Raw genomic sequence first — 19,418 nt, 5'->3', positions numbered from 1 at the left:
TGATGGCCCAGTGTGGTGCCCACACAGCATCTACTGAAGCCACAGCAGCCCCTTCCCTCATCTCTGCCATGCCAGCTCCTTGTCCCAAACAGCCCCTTCGCTCACGCACAGCCACTAGAATTCTGGGCATGCTGGAGCAGTGGCGCCCCCCAGAGGCCAGGACCTGACAGAAGGAATGCACTGGCCGTGTACAGAGGTCCGACATGCAAGGGTTTCTTTATCATCATCCATATTTACAGAATCTCACATTCACAACACAACAGAGTATCTACAGAGGACCACATAGGTCTGCATGAAAACAAACTCATTTATGCAAACGAGCCACGGGGGGCCATCCTCAGAGGCTAAGACCGAAGCTGAGGTGCTCACTGCTGTCAGGGGCTAGGTCTTCCCAGGAGAAAGGCAATCATGGACCAGGTGGTGACTATGCTGCAGACCCTGTAAGACAAAGGCACAAGTCAGAGGCCTGGACGAGGCAGGGTCTGCCTGGGGGCCAGTGGGCGAGTGGCACAGGCTCTGCTCCCAATTTTATCCAATCAAATGTCATGTTTTGTTTTGTTTTTTTGAGACAGGATCTCAGGTCAATACAGATGAGCTGCCTTCCCTAGAGGTCGGGGTCAGAGACTGACAGGACAAGCGGCTGCCTGCCAAGGAGGCTGTCTATGGTAGCTACAGCTCCTTGGGATCAACTCCAAGGCTCTTTTTCCAGTCACTTGGGCCCCAACCTCACATGTGACTTAACCCTTCTTGGTGCCGCTACTGGCTTGGTTCCCTTCCCACTACCCAGGCTGGACCATTTCACAGCCATGTTTGCTCCCTGGTGCCCCCCACTGGCACAGAAGACAGCAAGGTTTTGCAAATGGAGTTGGATCCTGTCCCCCTCCACCCCTCACTCCCTTATGGATGCGACCTTACCTTATCCCCTCTTTTCTTGTTCCCCTTCATTGGCCCTCCGCATACAGGCACCTCCATACAAGAGCTACTGCCCCATCTTCCTACCCCCAGTTTGGCTCACTCCTTATTCTCTGACTCGTTCTGAGGCGTCCATCATCTCCTATGACCTGTATCCTGCCCCCAGGTCTCTCTCCACCCCACCCTAGTCCACTGACAGAGCAGGGCCCAACACTGCAGTGGGAAGTTCTCGATACGCTTCGCTTCACACCTGTCATCAATGGCTGACAACTCATAGCAGCTAGTGAGCTGGCCGGAACCAGACCAAATGGGACCCCGGCAGGCAGAAGAGCTTTCTGCCAAGTCACTCACTGTAGCAGGCAGGTGATGTTGGGCGAATGTCTCCAGTACCGGTACAGGGAGACCTGCAGGGTTGGGTGGCTCCTGTATTCCTTCAAGACACTGCGGGCACTGCCAAAAGAAGTTTGCTCAGGTCAGCAAGCAACGTGGCCACAGCCACTAAAGGCGAAGAGGCAATGAGGCAGGGCTTGGAGCAGGGTACCTACTCCTTAAACTTATTGGTCAGGAGCAGGAACTGGCTTCGAGTGAACCGCCTGACATCAAACTTGCAGAGATTCTGGAACTCACGGTAGACCTGGTGCTCACTCACCCCGGGCCACCTCTTGACAGTGAGGATGAGTACAGGAGGGCGGATACTGGGGTAGTCTGGGCCAGAAAAATTCTAGGAAAACAAAACCAAGACAAACAAAACAAAACTGATACTTTATACAGTTTGAAAATGTTAGAAGATTCTAGAAGAGACTGGGTGTGGGAGCAGGGAAGAGAAAGGAGAGTCACGGGGTGTGACCCTCCTCCTCAGCTCCCACTGCACCCTGCGTCTGCACTGAACCCTGCAGCAGCACACCCCAGCGAGCACTGGGCCTGCTGCCCACCCAGGCCTGAGGAGACGAGATCGCAGAATGAGACATACTTACAATTTTCGGAACCCCAGCTCTGATAAGATTCACTTGGTTCACGTAGGGCGCCAGCACATCGAGGTATTGGGGGAAGGCAGGCTCGTGCACAGCACCGCTGTTGTAAGGACAGAGGAAAAACCTTGAAGCACTCAGGCACATAGGTTGTTCTGCTGGTCCTCTGCTGTAGCTAAGGTTTTGATGGGAAAACAGGGAAGGGAGCTGCCTCAGGTGCCTCTCCTTTCTACCCCTCCCAAGGCTTGGGGCTCATTTTGGTGGGCAACCTCACACATACAAGCAGAGTTTGGACCAAGAACTTCTGGTATCTGCTGACCAGCACCAGCAGCAAACTGGGAGAGCTCCACTTTATACCCTCTGCAGTAACATCACCCTGACTCCAATGCCCCCAACACCTCTACTGCCAGCTGCACCCCAAATGTAGCACCAGCCAAGGTGCCAGGGATATAGACTGCCATGAGCCTTCTCTAACCTGAAAAGGTTTTCCAGTCACAAGGGCTAAAATGAAGAAAGGGGGTAGGGCATGAGTCTCAAAACTGAGGTATGCTGCTGCAGGCAGCCCCCTCTGTGCCAGCATACGGCACCTGCCAGTGAGTACCAGGATGCTGCCACACCGGGGGAGAGGAAACCAGCTGGCAGGCTCCTCGCATAAGCTAGAAGCCTCACATCAACTTATCAGACAATATTTGTATTTATATCTGTGGCCAGAACAGACTACTAAGTTCACAGTCCAGTCCAGAACGTTTCTAGGCCAGTCCTGAAGAACAGGTTACAACAGTGGTCAGCACCCTCTGAGGGCCCATGGAGTCCCACAGAATTAATGTGACCCACATAATATCTCTGCCACGTGTCATCGGTGCCCTTGGTGTGTCCATGTACTAACTCAGGGGCCCTGGGATGCCACCATCAGGGGCCACGCTTTTATGTTCGATTTGGGTTTCTGTGTTTGTCCATTCGGGCACCAACCCCAGCCACTGTCCTCCTGGTGATGTGTCTTTCATTTGAACACTTTATCGTCTCAGTTCCCTGTAGCCTCTGAGAGCTATGAGAACACTCATAGCCAACAAGGCTACAGCACTGAGGTAGGAAGTTTTCTATAAGGAATTAGGACTCAGGTCTAACCCTGCTACGGTGTTCCCTGACACACACCAGTCTCCACATTGCTAAGACATCGCAGGATCCAGGCAGGAGGCACTGTGGCAGCAAGGCTCTGCAGAGCAGACTGCTTGCTTCAACCCTGCACTGGCTGCTGGGGAGACACCCACAAACTACACATTCCTTCTCTTCAGTGGTCCTGTGACCCAGAGGCCCTGGTTTCTAACTGGGGTTTGCTGAAACTTGAGGACGTGGTACCAGGATGAAAGGAAGGACACTCACCCATGCACCCTCTGTAGAAGCAAGTGAGCCACTTTCAAGAGAACTAGAAGAAAAAACAGGAGACGGAACGGATCTCAGGCCTGTGGAAAAGTGCACCCAATAGGAACCAAACAAGACCCAGTCCACATTCACAGGAGGTCCTTGGAAAGGAACACATTACCTGACCCGCAGAGGAAAGCGTCATAGGCTGCTTCATGAGGGCACTTGGTCTCAGCTGAAGTGGTTTTCCAAAAGAGACAAATGACCAGTCGGTAATTAGAACGATCGTGAGGAGGAAACCTCTCTTCCCATCCTATTCAACAACCATGGCAAGTGTGGCAGGCACTGTGTACCCTTCTCCCTGCTCATAAATATCTCACTCTTGTCCTGGCCATGTGGAGATAGATGGCAGCCTATACCCCACACATTGAGAGAAAGCAGGTTCCTGTGCCTCAAACAGTTAGTTCTCTGGCTTAGCGTATCTGTAAGGCAGAGTTGTGTGGGACAAAGCAAGGTGGGCCAGGAAGGAATCCCAACCCAGGTCTACAGCCTGCTGCCTGGGGGACCAGAGTGGAGAACCCTCAACTCAGCCCGAGGGTACTTGGCCAACTACTCGAGGGGCCAGAGCTCAGGGACATACCGTATTTTTTACATTGTCTTGCATGAATGATCACCGGTCCGGAATTCTTAGTGGGATTCAAGTTACTATTAGAAAACAGAACGGGGTAAAGTCAACTCACTAAGAGTGACTCCTTCTTGTCCCCAAGCTCCTTAAATTACACAGATACATGCTCAGCACGTCCTTTTTTAAAAGACAAAGATCTAAGCATGGACCAATGAGATCTTGATAAGGCCACAGACCATGAGGCCCTGGGTTCAATCCCTGATGCTTCAAACAAAGGAAAACAAAAGAAGAAAACAGGTCAGCCAACTGTCAACTAGAGATGCACAGAAGCAGTGTGGTGGTAACACAAGCGAGGGGGCGGTGAAGGCCTGCTAAGAAAAGGTAATGGAGGAGAGAGAGAGGGCTCAGGAGGACTGTCGCAAAAGGAGGAGAAAGCCCAAGCTCCAAGGCCTGCAAAGCAAATTCAAACAGCTCAGGGCCACAGCCTGTTCCTAATGCATCATCCTGCGGGGTACAAGCACAGGTCCCCCGTGTAACTGTCAAAGGGAGAAAACCTGACAGCAGTGGGTGTGGGCAAAAGGGAGGCTGTGAAGGAGACTTAAGGCAGACTGGGTAACTTGTCTCTAGGGAATAAGCATGCTGCCATACCAGTTTTAGGCACCCCACCAAGGGCTTCCCACAAGTGAAGAGGCTCTGACCCTTTTATTCCACAGCCCGATTACACATATTTCCCATAAGACTCCACAAAAACTACAGGGTTACCGTGGATGCCAGGGAGAGGGTCAAAAAGTGAGTAGCTTATTTTTAAGTTTTAGATGGTGATGGTAAGGGAAATGAGAGGTGATGGCTTGAGTCCCTAGGAAAGGGACAAGTAGGCAGAGTCTAAGAGAAGGGAGGAGGCAAGGCAAGCAGAGAACAGCCCTGCTGGCTTCAACCAAAGAGGGTGTTTGAGGATGTTCAAATGCTTGCCTAACATGTACAAAGCCCAGGGGTCTACCCCCAGCACCCTCATAAAACAGCAAACTGGTACTTGACTATAATCTCAGCATTTGGAAGAGAGACAGAAGGATCAGAAGTTCAGGTCATTCTTGGTGAGTTCAAGGCCAGCCTGAGACACCTGAGATCCTGCCGCAATAGAAACCAGAAAGGTGTGGGGCTGGTGAGATGGCTCAGCGGTTAAGAGCACTGACTGCTCTTCCAGAGGTCCTGGGTTCAATTCCCAGCAACCACATGGTGGCTCACAACCATCTGTAACAGGATCTGATGCCCTCTTCTGGTGTGTCTGAATAAAGTGATAAATAAATCTTAAAAAAAAGGGGGGGGGGGGTTGGGGATTTAGCTCAGTGGTAGAACGCTTGCCTAGCAAACACAAAGCCCTGGGTTCGCTCCCCAGCTCCGCGGGAAAAAAAAGAAAAAGAAAAAAAATATGTAAGACCCAGTTTGGTTTGTCAAGAAACCAGGAAGGTGATGATTTGTGGTGGTTTGCCCTGGAGTGATCTGTATTTTGATGCTAATTCCACTGCCCCTAGGACAGCAGCCTAGTCACAGTATTCAGGAATCAGGTGACTTCGCCAGAAATTTCTACCCACTGAATTTGTAAAGTACAGGTGAGGGGCAGGTACAGGATAGAAGGAGGCCTGTCATTGGAGGAGAAGGAAGGATGGGTGGGAGAGAAGTTTGAAGGAAGAGGAGGAGACTGGAACGGAAAGGAGAGAGGGAGAAGGAGGAGAAGCTGTGGCAGGACAATGGAGGCTGAGGTTAAGATTCCGGATTCCGCTCTGTGTGTTTGTAGGTTGTTATCAATGTTCTTAAGGGATGGATGGTACTGGGCTTTGTATGTTTAAGTGGGCAATTATATCTTATCAATTGGATCTAAGATTATTGTGTTGTGTGTTCTTTTATGTGAGGGTTTGAGTGTAGGAAAGTGTGTGGCGGCGGGATGTGTTTCCGCCAAGATATCTAGCAGATATCTTGGGGTACCTCGGTGTAGGACCTAGCAAGGTAAAAGACAACAATACTTTTTTATCTTTATATTTTTACAACAACAATGATTGTGTTTGCTGGTGACAGGAGACTCAATGAGAAGGACAGAACTTGAATGTTCAAGAAGGCAGGCAGCAGGCTTGACCTCTGACCTCTGACTTTTTTTTTCAGAAGTAAGACCAAGAATGCTGTCTGAGGCAGGGGTGGAGGCCTGAGGAGCTAGGTAGAGGGACATTAGGTCCAAGCAGCTGTGTCTGAGGGAGCAGTACCACAAAATTATTGTTTTGTTGTCCAATGAAAAGCATGCCAGTTACACACAAATACATCAAAACTAGGGGGCCTGGAGTAAGTTAAAATCAGAGAAAGGTCTCAGAGGTCCCTTGTGACCTGGGCAGCTGAGGCTGCAGGCCTTGCTCCAGAAACACCTTCCTCACCTGCTCAGCACTTCATACACTTCCGAGAGGTTGGAGACTCGTGGGAAACGCAGTTCCTGCAATCATGAAGAACGGAGCACTGTGCTTGGGGTCACCATCTGCTGCAGGCCTCGCAAAGGGTCACTACATGGACCTGGCAAATGCTGGCCTTGACACCATCCCAGGGTCAGGAGAGCAGGACTCTGGGGGCACCACAGAAGACGTCCCAGTGACCCTGGCTAGAGGTCAGTGTCAGCCACAGAACTCTCACCTTCTGTTTAGGGAAGGATGTGAACACAGGAACATGAAACCCTGGACTAGGTGGGGCTAGCTATGCAGAGTACCTGGTGTCTGGGGATCAGGAGGCCTTGGGGTAATGTCAGGTCACTAAGTGCCAAGATCAAAGATGGAGCAGGTAACGACCAAATACTCAGGGCCTCTCTGGGCAGAAATGCTCTGCAGAACCCTTCTGATTTCTGCTAGCCCTCCTAGAACAGCCCACTTTAAGCCATTAACCTAAAGCTTTAAAACACTGATGGATTCCCCTTGCTCCGTTCAACTCCTAAAAGCACTTAAAGTAACTGAATGCTTCTTTCCCACGTGTAGTGTGTGACCTGGGCTACAGGAGTCACCTGGGGAGCTTTTGGACTATTACCTGGCTCCACTCTAGACCACACATGAAGTGGCAGTGGAGCTGGGACCAGTCTGCAACCTCCCCTGTGATTCTAACTCCGTCAGAGAACCCATGACTTCAGTGCTTGACAAAAATGGGGTTTCCTCCAGACTTTACATGGGGCCCCTAATCCTTTAGATGATCCTTTATAGGCATGCCTCATAGGTTTATAAAATATGTAGTAAGCTCTAAAACTGTTTGGACCATGCATACACGATGGTGTATGCCTTTAGTCCTAGTATGTGGAAGGCTGAGGTGTGGAGTTGTCACGATTTCAAGGTCAGCCTAGGTTACCTGGCAAGACCCTGTCTTAAAAAACAAAACAAAACAAAATGCCCACAAAATTATTGCTCTGTTGTCTGATGAAAAGTACACTATTTACCTACAAATACATCACAACTCGGGCCTTGGAATATATGAAAATCCATCGAAAAGTGCCATGAGTATGAACTCAATACCCCCTTATCCCAAAGCAAACCACACCTTACCTTCCAGATGTCTTTAGTCACGTTCTTAGTGTCGATGAGGACAGGGAACAGGCTATGGATGTTCTGCTTAAACTGATCGTAGCTTTCTGAGGGGGAAAGTCCAAATGGGACACATGAATCTGTGGGTCAGTGGGAACACACGGAGCCACCCTCCGGCCCAGGTTGCCCCCAGCACTGACTAGGAAAGCAGAGAGAACAAGACATGAACTGCAAGCATTTCTAACCCTCATGGAAGACGGACTCCCCAGCCATGCAGCCACTGCCACTTTCTATGTAAAGGTCACATGGCTTTCCAGCAAACTCAGAGCCCTGCCTGCTGCCTTCATCAGCTAACACGGCCCAGGAGCTCGGGAAGACACCCGTGAAGTAAGCAATAAACGGCTATGCATGGCTATGCAGAGAACAGTCCAAGACAAATCAGCTGAATACCTTATCAGGTAAAGCATCCTGGTACGAAAGGGGATTTTAGTAGACTCTGAATAGGTTATACTCTGTGCAGTTGTGACACTGCATCCAGATACTGGTTTATGACACACAAACTCTCACCACACATCCCAAGCAAAAAGCCCCAGCATTCTCGACCACATTCCCCGCCCCGCCCCAACAGAACCTCTGCCAGGTCCTCTCCCTGGGGTCCTTGTGCCCAGCTCACAGTGGACTGTGATCGAGCTGTGGACTTGTGAAAGGTCCTGGCCACCTCCTCCTCCCAGCTGGCCACTGCTCACCCTCACACGGGTCCCACATGCATTCTGTGGTTGCAGCACCTTACCACAGCCCCAGGCCCACCAGCTGCAGGAACGTCCCCTCTTCCACTGAATGCCTTTTCTGTTTGCTCAAGCTTTCGAGTGCATCTCATTCTTTTGCTCTAATTCTTCCAATATGCTCAAATAGCTGTTCTGTCCAGCTGTGTTCTTCAGAACTCCCTCGGGGAGCTTCCTGTCCCTTCTCATCTAGTGCGTACCACACCTTTGTGAACCTGCTTACTCCTGCCACCAAGCTGAGGTCTCTACTGCCATCTCATCTCACAGCTAGAAAAGGCAAAGGCACCACCTGGAGAGGTCACATACACACACACACACACACACACACACACACACACACACACACACCCCGAGGGATGGACACTACCCAGTACACTATACTGCCATCTGTCCAAAGACAGACTCAAGTGTGGAAAAGCCCAGGTGGTCACTGAAACACCTAGGCATCTGTGAGGTCTATAATGGCACGAAGGGGAAAAGCCAACCCTAAGATTGAATCCATAGTCTACACAAGTATATAAAGACTCAAAGCAAAGGAGAAAAGCCAAAGCGCTAAGCAATGAATGGAGGGTTCTTTCCTTCATACATCTGTGACCTTGCCCACGGTCATACCATGAGCCAGCCAGGCACAGGAAATGTAATCAGATTCGCCCTCCCTGAGGAAGCACCCTGGTCTCTACCCAGAAGGTGGTGCAGACACAGACCTGAGGCTAGAAGGTGAGCCCGACTTCACCCCTACCTGGGAGAGGTCGGAAGAACTTCTCATGGAGATGCAGTAGGTCCGTCATCATGTTATGTCCTACCAAGGGCTGCTTGGAAGAAAGCAACAGGTGAGAGAAGGGAATTCTGACTGTCAGGTCCAACCCTTGGTCTAAAGCAGGCTTTTGGTTTTCAGTAAAGAAGGTCGCTTTAGATCACTCGCTAATCCAGCTTCAGTGTTTTTCAGCTCCCACATAAGAGAATGGGATTGCTGGGGTGGAGGGAGGGAAGGAAACAGGGAGGGAGGAGAAAGATGGAGGGAGGGGAGCTAGCAGGGAAACAGACAGACAGACAGACAGACAGACAGACAGACAAGGGAAAAGAAGGGGAGATGAGTAAACAGCAGCGGCCCTGAGGCAGGATCCACAGTGGGAATCCGTGAGGCAAACACAATTTCTCCAAGCAATTTTAGGTAATGGCTGTTAAAATTCCCAAGCTGCTATAAGAGACAAAGACACAGGAGACCCTCATGCACTGTCTTTTCTCAAACTAACCCACCACAGAAAAAGCAAGGCTATGTCCAAAGACAAAGAGTCACCTTAAAAATTTACTAGTCTGGGGCTTGGGGATTTGGCTCAGTGGTAGAGCGCTTGCCAAGCAAGCGCAAGGCCCTGGGTTCGGTCCCCAGCTCCGAAAAAAAGAATAGAAAAAAAATTTATTAGTCTGGGCTGGAGAGATGGCTCAGTGGTTAAGACCACTGCTCTTCTAGAGGTCCTGAGTTCAAATCCCAGCAACCATGGTGGCTCACAACCATCTGTAATGGGATCCGATGCCATCTTCTGGTGTGTCTGAGGACAGCTATAGTGTACTCATATATAGTAAACAAATACATCTTTAAAAAACCTTACTAGTCACTTATTTTATGTTATATGGGTGCTTGGGCTGCACGTAAGTCTGCAGGTCACACGTGCATAACGCACAGAGGCCAGAAGAGGGAGTCAGGTCCACTGGAGTGACAGACAGCTGTGAGAGGCCCTGTGGGTGCTGGGAATCAAACCGCAACAGCAGCCAGTGCTCTAAACCACTGAGCCATCTCTGCAGCCCCCAGAACTCATTTTTTAAAAATATATCTTTAATCATTTCTTGGCCTTTTGAGTAAGGTCAAGTGAAGAAAGATAACTTTATTGGCAGAGAAGCCTTAATAATCTACTGCTATAAATACAAAAGATGATGGAAAGAGATATCCCCTACCTTCTGGGCTTTCACCAACATCTGAAAAAAGACAGAGAAGCCTCTTGCAGAGAGAAGAATCTGCTCCTTCCAACAGGTGACTTGGTCACAAGAGGCATGCTCAAGGTACCAGCGATGTGGCTGGCTCACTTTCTTCACAATTACCTGCAGCGGAGAGAGACAGGCGTACAAGGGCCTACCTACGACACAGCTGGGAATCGGGGTCTCTTTACCGCAGAGCAAACACGAAACAGAAGCCTTTCAGAGGCCAGATTTGGCTGAAGAGAGGGGAGAGGGGGAGGAAGTCGCTAAGGACACACACCTAGGCGAGGACTCACCCCCTCCTCTTTCAGCACTGTCCAGATGTTGGGGAGGGCCTGCCTCAGCACCAGTTGGACCTCGAAGGCTTGGAACCCTACAGGAAGGAAGCACAAGGCATACACAGAACCTGAGCACTATCAAACTTCAAACTTCCCTTTCCTTCCCCATGGGAGAAGCCTGAAAGGAAGAGACACTTCGAGCCTGTGACTGGTGGGCTGCACCAGAAGCCTGCTTCCAGGGCGCCTGGGCCAACGTCTGTGTGTCCTGCTGGGATGTTCTAGGACAACATTCTCTAAGGTCTGGATCTCGAGAATGCTCTTCAATTGGGGACACTCATGTGGCTGTTTCTGTAGTTTACGGCTGATGATATTAACCGTGTTAGGAACTAATACTAATTATAACTTAGAGAAGGCACTTCGATAGCAAAGAAAGTTAAAGATAACATGTCAGAAAAATAACTGTTTCTCAAACAAAAATCTTAAGTAAATCGGGTGTGGTGGCACATGCATTTGCTACTAGCACTCTGAAGCAAAGGCAACCAGATCTTTTTGAGTTTGAGAAAGGTCTCTGCTGAGGGGGCTGTCAGGCTTATGGCAATAGATCCAGGTCTCTGCTTTGAGAGTTTCACAGAGCTCAGGCTGGCCTCAAGCTCACTACAGAGATGAGAATGATCTGAACTCCTGACGTTCCTGCCTCTGCCTCCCGCGTGCTAGGGCTGCAGGTGGGGACTTGTCACATCTGACTTTATAAAGTGCTGGGGATTGAACCCAGGGCCTCCTGCATGCTGGGCAAGTACTCTACCCACTGTGCTACAGTCTTAGTCCTCTACATACCCATCTTTTATTGAAAGTTTAAAGTTACAGCCAGCAAACACAGAGTCCTGAGGTGACTGGCTTCTCTGAGGGAAAGAACTGAAAATACTGAGGTCTAAATAACCTCAGCTTAGTTATTTTAAGTGAAAGTTTCATTCCCTTAAAATAGAATAAGATGCTGGAGAGGCGGCCCAATGAGTAAGAGCACGGGCTGTTCTTCCAGAGGTCCTGAGTTCAAATCCCAGCAACTACATGGTGGCTCATAACCATCTGAAATGGGATCTGATGCCCACACTCATATATTAAAAAGTTATATTCCATTAAAATAAAATAAGAAAAGATGCTGGAGAGGTGGCTCGGTGATTAGGAGCCTTTGCTGCTCTTACAGAGGACCTGTGTTCAGTTCCCAGAACCCACATGGTGACTTATAACCATCTGTAACTTCAGTTCCAGGGAATCCAATGGCCCCTTCTGCCAACCTTGTGTACCAGGCTTGTGATGTGGTGCACATACATAAATGCAGGCGGAACAGCCATACAAATAAAATACTAAGTAAACACTAAAAGAGTGTTTTTTTTTTCAGCAAAAACAACAGCTGGGACTGGAGGTACTTAGACTGTACAAGGCCCTGTCTGTGATCTCCAGTGCATGCACACAGGCACTCAGCTGATCCAGGTCTCAGCAGACGATGCCACCCGGGTGACACACGCACACACACACTCACATACACACACACATTAACAAGTCACACCTGAGCAACACTTTGGAGACAGCTTTGACCTCATAGACTCCATGGCAATCAGACCAGGCTCTAGGCATTGCCACAATGAGGAATGGATTCCCCATTGTCAGTAAAACAGGCATTCAGGTAGAATGGAAAGGATTGGCTCATGAGTGAGTCTACCCTTGAGACTCAATGCAGGTTAAAAAGCCTCTGAGACTTGGGAATTCAGGTCAGGACTTTCACCCCAAGGATAAGCTACCTACTGAGCAAAGGCCTCGTACTCAGTTATAGGGGAGGGGGAGGGACTTGAGATCAAGACTCAAAGGAAAAGAGAATTTGTTCCCCACCTCCCGGAACATTGCCATGACACCCCATGCTCCCAGGTTGCCTACCAGAGATGCCAGGCAGAGTCATCTGGTCACCTTCCTCAGCCAGGTCCAGCCACTGGGTCACCTTATCAATCACCACCTTGATTTGGTCTTTATCCAGAGAGCTGAAAACGGGCACAGGGAAGCAGAGATGTTGGTAGAGATCATACCAGACTCCTAAGACAATCTCAAGACTGACTCGTGTCTGGAGCCTGTCATCTGAAAACAGTCGTTTGTGCTCCACATCTTTTTGTGCAAGAGGAAGGTCAACTTCTGTTCTTCAGGAATACAAGTCTGCCTGGATGGGGTGGCCAGGGGCTCTAGCCAGTGAACCGTACTGTCAGGACTGGCTGCCTGTGGCTCCCAGAGGATTTGTAATGAACTTACTGGAAACATGAGGAAAAAGGCAAGCACATGAATGAACCCTCTGCTCCTTTGTCAGAAATCTAAGCTCTCTCTCCAACACTTGAAAAATAACAAAAGACAAAATATTCAAACTGGTTCCCTCTGTTTTTACTCTTGAACCTTGAGGGCCATTTAATTAGAGTTTGAGAGAAAAAAACAACAGGGCAGGCAAACTGTAAAAGATGTAATTGACAGCTGCGTGAGGCAAAGAGGCGGCAGGGCCAGCCAGCCAGGCCTTTTGAGTTAGGGTTCAAGAAAGCAAGCAGAATCAGCAATGGAGGTCAGCGAGTCAATGGAGGGAGGGGGAGACTGCAGGGAAAGAGTGGGAAAGTCCAGAAGGTCAGTGCAAGCATGCTTAGAATTCTGGCAGGTGTCCAAAAAAAAGGGAAAGTTACCCACTTCAAGTCTGAACTTAGAAAAGCAGGCAGGCCTAGAGGTAAGGTTCAAGTGACTTCCTGCTTTAAAAAAAAAATCTACATTTGTATATGAACATCAATACCAAACACAATAAAAGGAAGGAAAAAAATAAACACACCAAAATATTCGAGATTACCCAGACCGTATGAAAACCACATTTTGGAGTCAAAGCTAATTGATTTTTTTTTAATGTAACCTGATGAAGGTGAAAAGTCTCATGCCCCAAAAAGGCTACATAATTCAAGACTGGCGACTGGCGAGGACCCAGGCTGCCACCTCCTTGTGGTCACTGGACCTTAGTGCAAACAAGGTCTGGGCCTGCCAAAGGAAAGGAAGCAACCTCGCTCCAGGGACAGAGAAAAGCCCCCTGCTGAGGCAACCTCTAGGGTCCACACAGACACACTGGGGCTTAGCTGCTCCCCTCTGTACCGCAAAGTTAGCTTGTAAATCCCACAGACCCAATTCCTGTCTCTTTGAGAACCAAATTTAAGAGTCAATTTCTTAGCCAGGCAGTGGTGGTGCAGGCCTTATAATCCCAGCACTCAAGAGGCAGAGGCAGGCAGATCTGAGTTTGAACTGGCCAGCTGTGGTCTACAGAGTGAGTTCCGGAACGGCCAGGCGACACAGGGAAACCCTGTCTCTAACCCTCCCCCAGCCCGGGGTTAATTCCTCTTTTCCTTTCTTTTTTTTTTTTCTTTTTAGAGATGAGGGTCCTCCTATGTAGCTCAGGCTAGCCTGGAACTCACAACCATGCCACCTCACTCTCCTGGGTGTTGGATTCCCAGTGTGTGCCACTGGGCTGTACGTACGTAAGGGTGTGTGTGCATGTCGGGGATGGGACAGAGAACAACCTGTCCTTTCTAAGTGTTCTCTACCACTTTGTGAGATAGAACTTCTGTTTCTTCATGGCCTGAATCTCAACAAGTTGGCCAGGCTGTTAGCCAGCAAGGCCCAAGGATTCACCTCTTACCTCCCCAGGGCTGGGATTATAATTAAAAAAATAATAATAATATATATATTTATATATTACATACTTATATTTTAAAGTATATTTTTAAATATAAAACATATTTTATATTTTTATATAAGCTATATTATATATATTCATACATACATACATGCGAGCGCACATGCATACGCTTTAAGAATCAAGCTGGGATTTTATCAACTGAGCTTCACCTCCCAAACCATGTGTTTTCATTTTCAAGATTAAAATACTGTTCACATGAGAGTTGAAAGGAGAAGATGTAGAAAGTGTTCTCTCCTCTCAGGAGAGTACAGGTGGCCAAAGCCACCTCAGCTAAGTGTGAATGGTTTGATGAGCCAGCCTCCCCAACCACAGAGGAGGCCAGAAGCCTAGCAATAAGGGGACCAGAGGTGCTTGGGAAGGCAGACCCTACCTTCGGACTCTCCAGTTCCCTCTCAGGATACTGTGCTTGATTTTCTTCTCCTGTTCTTCATTCATGTATGGGATTCCGTTTTTGAGGAACTGAAGACAGGAACAGAACAAGGTGACTAGTAAGAGCCATCATGAGGGCCAGACGGCAAAGTGAAGGGGACCAGGGGTAGGCGAGGGAGAAGGGAGGGGAAATGATGGTTTAGAGTAACCCCTCCACAACCACAGCCCCCTCATCAGGTGCATACCTTGTTATAGTCGAAGCCATACTGATTCAGAAACTGTACACTAGATGCCTGGAAAGAGAATTCTGAGTCCAGGATCCCAAATGTTGTAGGGAAGAGAAAGAAATTGCAGGAGTGCGCTACATACCTATAAAGCAGAGATAACGAGGAGAAACCCCTCACACAAGGACAGAGCAGACAGGCAAGCCAGCCTGGCTCACACAGCAGGCCCCACCTGCAGGCTTGACTTTCATTTAAGCAGCTAAATGGTTTCTGAATGCTCAACGTATTTTAGACACTGTCTAGGGGCCAAAAAAAAACAGGGAGTAATACTGCCCTTGGGGAGCAAAGTCCAAGGCAGAAATAGGCCCATGACCCACCCAAATACTCAGCCTAAGCAGCAGATCAGTGCTCCCTGCAAATACACTCACAGCTGAGCCCCCTGTAGCAGCTTCCAAGCAGAGCTGTCCCAAAAGGTACAGCATTCTTCTGATTCCTGGTGCCCAAGAGCTACCAGGCAGCTTAAACACCTCTCTAGATGGTAACACTCCTTACTACTTTCCCAAGATGCACGAGAGCCAGCAGGAGGAAACAAGAGCCAGAAGAACACTTCAGACACAAGGCAGGAGAGGCCCCACAGAAAAGGCACTACTTCTAATCTTGAGAGTACAGCACGCGTGCGAAAGCCAGAAGTCAAGAGGACAGTGTCCAGGACAAAGTGATTCAGACAACCAAAGGGAAGCTGCCACACACAGACGGGAAAGGCTGTGTGCATCACAGCTGGCATACATACTTGTTTGATTCTCCTTCAACGCTGGAAAACATGGACAATCCTAGAACAACAATGGTAGACGTAATGAACACAGAGGCAAGGCCACCTGAGGTCAGCCCTTGAAGACCAGACATTCCCACCAGCTTTGCACGCACAGACATGGTGGGGGCACAGAACAGGGACACGTCCTTACTGCAAAACAGACTCAAGGTGTGAGACCGACCACACTATAGCTTGTGCTGAAATTATCAAACATAGACTCATGGCCAGTTTTCCAAGCACAGCAGTGGTAAATCAACATTTCGCAGCTTCAAAACAAGCCGAGAGTCAGGCTCAATGGCATATGCCTTGTGATCCTGGCACTTGCGAGGCAGAGGCAGGAGGATCAGAGGTTGAAGAGTTTGGCTACATGCAAACTCTTTTGAGAGGCTAAGGCAAGAAGGATTTTGTGAGTCTGAGGTTATCCTGTGTTTCTGTGTGAAATTCTGTCTCAGAAAACCTAAAAAATTGGGGCCAGCAAGATGGCTCAGTGGATAAAGGCCACTATTTTTTTTTTAACATAAGCCCAACGGCCTGACTTTAATCCCCGAGACTGAGGTAAAGGCGAAAGGACAGAATGTACCCACCAAGTTACCTTCTGACCTCCACACATGTCCCATACTCATATATCATAAATAACAAACAAATTTAAAAATTTTAAAACTTGGAACCAGGCTGGAGAGATGGCTCAGCGGTTAAGAGCACTGACTGCTCTTCCAGAGGTCCTGAGTTCAATTCCCAGCAACCACATATTGGCTCACGACCATCTGTAATGGGATCTGATGCCCTCTTCTGGTGTGTCTGAAGACAGCTACAGTGTGCTCATATAAGTAAAATAAATAAATCTTAAAAAAAAACAAAAACAAAACTGGAACCCAACAACAAAAAAGGGCCAATTTAACCACTTTTAAATCTGTAAATTACTATGTTAAACAAGCCACTGAAAGTGGAAAACTCCCAAAGTGGTGGAGAGCAAAAGAACTTAACCAAAGTGATTTCTTGTACTTCTCAAATAGATCTTGTAAGAAAAACAAAACAAAAAAAGGCAGCAAAATCCAAGAAGAAAAGGGAAGCATACCCAGGTGTAAACACACACCCACAAATGTTCACCTCCAGAGAAAGCAGGAATCAGTAAAACCTGGCCCATAGCTTGTTTTTATAATTCATTTTACTGAGAAAGTCAGGGCCCCTACTTACTTGAGGACCCCAGTATTATAAATCAGAAATAAAATTAGAATTTTTTAGATGATCAGGTTGGTTTCTGAATATGAACGTCCACTGGCTGTTGCTGGTCCACTGGCCGTTGCCGGTGTCCATCTCTGAGAACACCGTGGATGACTGGCTGTAGCTGTCAATGCTTTAATGCACATACTCTAACTCAGTCTCACTGAGAGAAACATCCCAGACACACAAAAGTGTGCTAGTGTGCAAATAGGAAGGCTGCCAATAACGAAAATGCTCTTCATCATAGAAAATGGTCACTACATATACTTTACACACTAAGCCCCCATCCATACTTTTGTAATATTATGGAATTTCTTAAATGATCAGGTCTGTATGCTAACACAGCTTCCCAAACTCCATTAAACGAGAGAAAGAAAAAACAAAATGTAAAACACGTGTACGATCTGTTCTTGTCAGTTTTCTTTTAAAAATCCCCCACACTGGGGCTAGGGAGACGACCCACAGGGAGACTCACACCGTCCATCAGTAACTCCAGTTACAGGATATACTCCTCTGGCCTCTGTGGGCACTGCAGCCATGTGGTGCACGTATACACATGCAGGAAAGACACTAAGGACATACAGTAAGTCTTGTAAAAACTCTTCTAATCACCTACTCACAGACAAAACATATAGTTTTGCTCAAACGATAGAATAGGTGCAACAGTGACAGTTCGTGGCATTGGTCTGTTCAGCTATGGAATAAAAGGCTGGTAAATTCCTGCTTGGTCAAAAGCTACCACCTTTCACACTGCAAGTGCTCAGGTGAAACACATACCACCGACGCAGCCGCTGCCACCGCCACCACCACTGCCACCGCCACCGCCACCACCTTTCATATTCTCAGTGCTGCAGGTGGTACACACACATATACACACACAGGAAACCCAGACAGTGAAATAACTTCCAGAATGATCTATAACAAAGAGCTGAGCATCAGACTCACCAATCTGACAGATTGTAAACTGCTGAACACTTTGGCGGGTCTTCAGATACCACTCAGATGGCAAGTCAAAGAGACTGTGAAGAAAGAGGCATCTCACTGCACAGACAAGGGGATCAGAAGTAGGTACCAGGCCTCTGTGGCAGGCTCAGTTACTCTAAATCAGGGACCTATTATCCCTGTTACCACAATGAGAGTACCTATCAGCATTTGGCCAACAAAAGCCACATCTCTCAACTGGGTGCTGTTAGGAGATGTCTCAAGCCAACGAAAAATATCCCCCAATACGCACCAAAAAAACCAAAACCAAAAACCAGCCAATAGGAGCCTGATCAGAAACAATGCTTGTCTGGCAGGGTCTAACTAAGGAGGCACCGGTGAGGTAAGGCAGTAATACCTGATCTGTTGGGGCCGGGACAGGTTTGAACGCAGACCTGTGAACTCTATGTCCAGACCTACGGGTGCACAAAACAGACAAAAGTCCTCAAGCACAGAGCGAACCACCACCTTTCACACCGGTAAATGCTCCAGGTGGTAGGCATATGAATACAATAATGAAAGCAGGCCGGGTGTGTGGTCCCAGACAGGGCTGTCCAGACGACAGAAGCAAGAGCTGTGGGGTTGATTGCTTCAGCCCCCCTGCTGGAGTGGGAAAGGAAGCCTCCTTTCCTTCCTAGGGACGCTCGCTGAGCTCCTCTGGCCTGGAGACCCATACGGTACACACACACCACACACCAGTTCCCAAGCTGTCCCTGACAGGCCCTGCAACCCCAGGCATCTTACCCACGAAGTCCGCACCCGCGACAAGTTCCTGCAGGAATGGAAGGCTCTGCTCAAATTCGTCCGCGCCCACGTCCATAGCCGCTAGTCCCAGGGCGCGCCGGATGCGGCCACGTGCTGCCCACGCGTTTCCGCTGCGCAGGGCATTAAAGCTCGCGCACGTGTTACACCAAGGCCAGAGCCTGGTGGGTGGGAGTTTCGGTGCGGTGCCCACAGCCTTGATCTTAATTTGCTGGGAAAGTGGAGGCTGTTGCCATCAAGAACTGCCAGTTGCGCTGAAAGCATCGTTAATACCAGTGATCAGCTAGTATGGTCCTTAGCCTGTAGAGATGCCTGCCAGAGGTACCAGTGGCCAGTCACCATGCTCACTGTCTAGGGTCTGATACACCCTCTCAATTCTAGACTTAAGTCTCCTAGCGACCTGGGCTTCTAAGTGAGATGCTTCAATCCATACTTAACGTGAGGGAAGAAAAAATATATACATGTATAACTTTGTCTCCAGGTGCGTATTCATTGATCAGAGAGTGACTCTTACTCTATTGAATGCCTTACAATCAATGCTTTAAAAAAAAAAAAAACTGATCCATGCTTGTTATTTTTCTAAAATAATGAACACTTGACTAATATATTTCACCTAAGTAAACCTATTAATCGAGGTACATATTTGGAAACTGCTAGAAGCCACTTTATGTGTCTTTTTCATATTTTAGCAACTTTCAGAGCTGCCATGATCTCTCCAAGCTCCAGCCTAAGCCATCTTGCATGACAATTTTTTAACACATGATCTTGTTTTATGAATTATTTTGCTGGCATGTGTGTGCCCTATGTGTTCACAGTACCCTGTAGAGGCCAGAAATGGGTGTTGGGTTCCCTAAGAACTGTA

General features: G+C 48.4%; 1 protein-coding gene across 7 annotated transcripts; it reads right to left on the bottom strand.

Annotated features, from left to right (window-relative positions):
• Positions 1-197: 197 nt before the first annotated feature.
• On the bottom strand, positions 198-18,771 carry Pnldc1 (PARN like ribonuclease domain containing exonuclease 1). Of its 7 annotated transcripts, none has more exons than NR_172643.1 (19): positions 18,539-18,649; positions 18,153-18,210; positions 17,759-17,832; positions 15,572-15,611; positions 14,803-14,926; positions 14,559-14,647; positions 12,361-12,461; positions 10,450-10,526; positions 10,133-10,276; positions 8,922-8,991; positions 7,422-7,507; positions 6,282-6,534; positions 3,880-3,944; positions 3,421-3,474; positions 3,261-3,303; positions 1,887-1,983; positions 1,458-1,633; positions 1,264-1,362; positions 198-438 (listed from the first exon to the last, which is right to left on the bottom strand). NR_172643.1 is itself a non-coding variant. In XM_063266149.1 (19 exons), the coding sequence occupies exons 1-19, from the start codon at positions 18,612-18,614 to the stop codon at positions 375-377; spliced, it is 1,596 nt and encodes a 531-aa protein (XP_063122219.1). In that variant the 5' UTR covers positions 18,615-18,771; the 3' UTR covers positions 198-374. The 7 variants fall into 7 exon arrangements, 4 of the variants coding, with proteins under 4 accessions (XP_063122219.1, NP_001382522.1, XP_063122222.1 ...); XM_063266149.1 differs by having other exon boundaries at positions 6,282-6,337; positions 8,922-8,994; positions 18,539-18,771; NM_001395593.1 differs by having other exon boundaries at positions 6,282-6,337.
• Positions 18,772-19,418: the final 647 nt, after the last annotated feature.

Source organism: Rattus norvegicus, chromosome 1, assembly GCF_036323735.1.
Source record: "Rattus norvegicus strain BN/NHsdMcwi chromosome 1, GRCr8, whole genome shotgun sequence".
Classification (NCBI taxonomy): domain Eukaryota; kingdom Metazoa; phylum Chordata; class Mammalia; order Rodentia; family Muridae; genus Rattus; species Rattus norvegicus.
Note: the sequence above shows the minus strand (reverse complement) of the source record. Positions and strands in the feature narration are given on the sequence as shown.

Coding starts and splice junctions, on each gene's coding strand:
- Pnldc1 (XM_063266149.1), bottom strand. CDS start 18,614: ATGGACGTGGGCGCGGACGAATTTGAGCAGAGCCTTCCATTCCTGCAG. Junction 18,211..18,538: donor CGCGGGTGCGGACTTCGTGG/GTAAGATGCCTG, acceptor GTGCACCCGTAG/GTCTGGACATAGAGTTCACA. Junction 3,945..6,281: donor GTGTATGAAGTGCTGAGCAG/GTGAGGAAGGTG, acceptor GTTTTCTAATAG/TAACTTGAATCCCACTAAGA.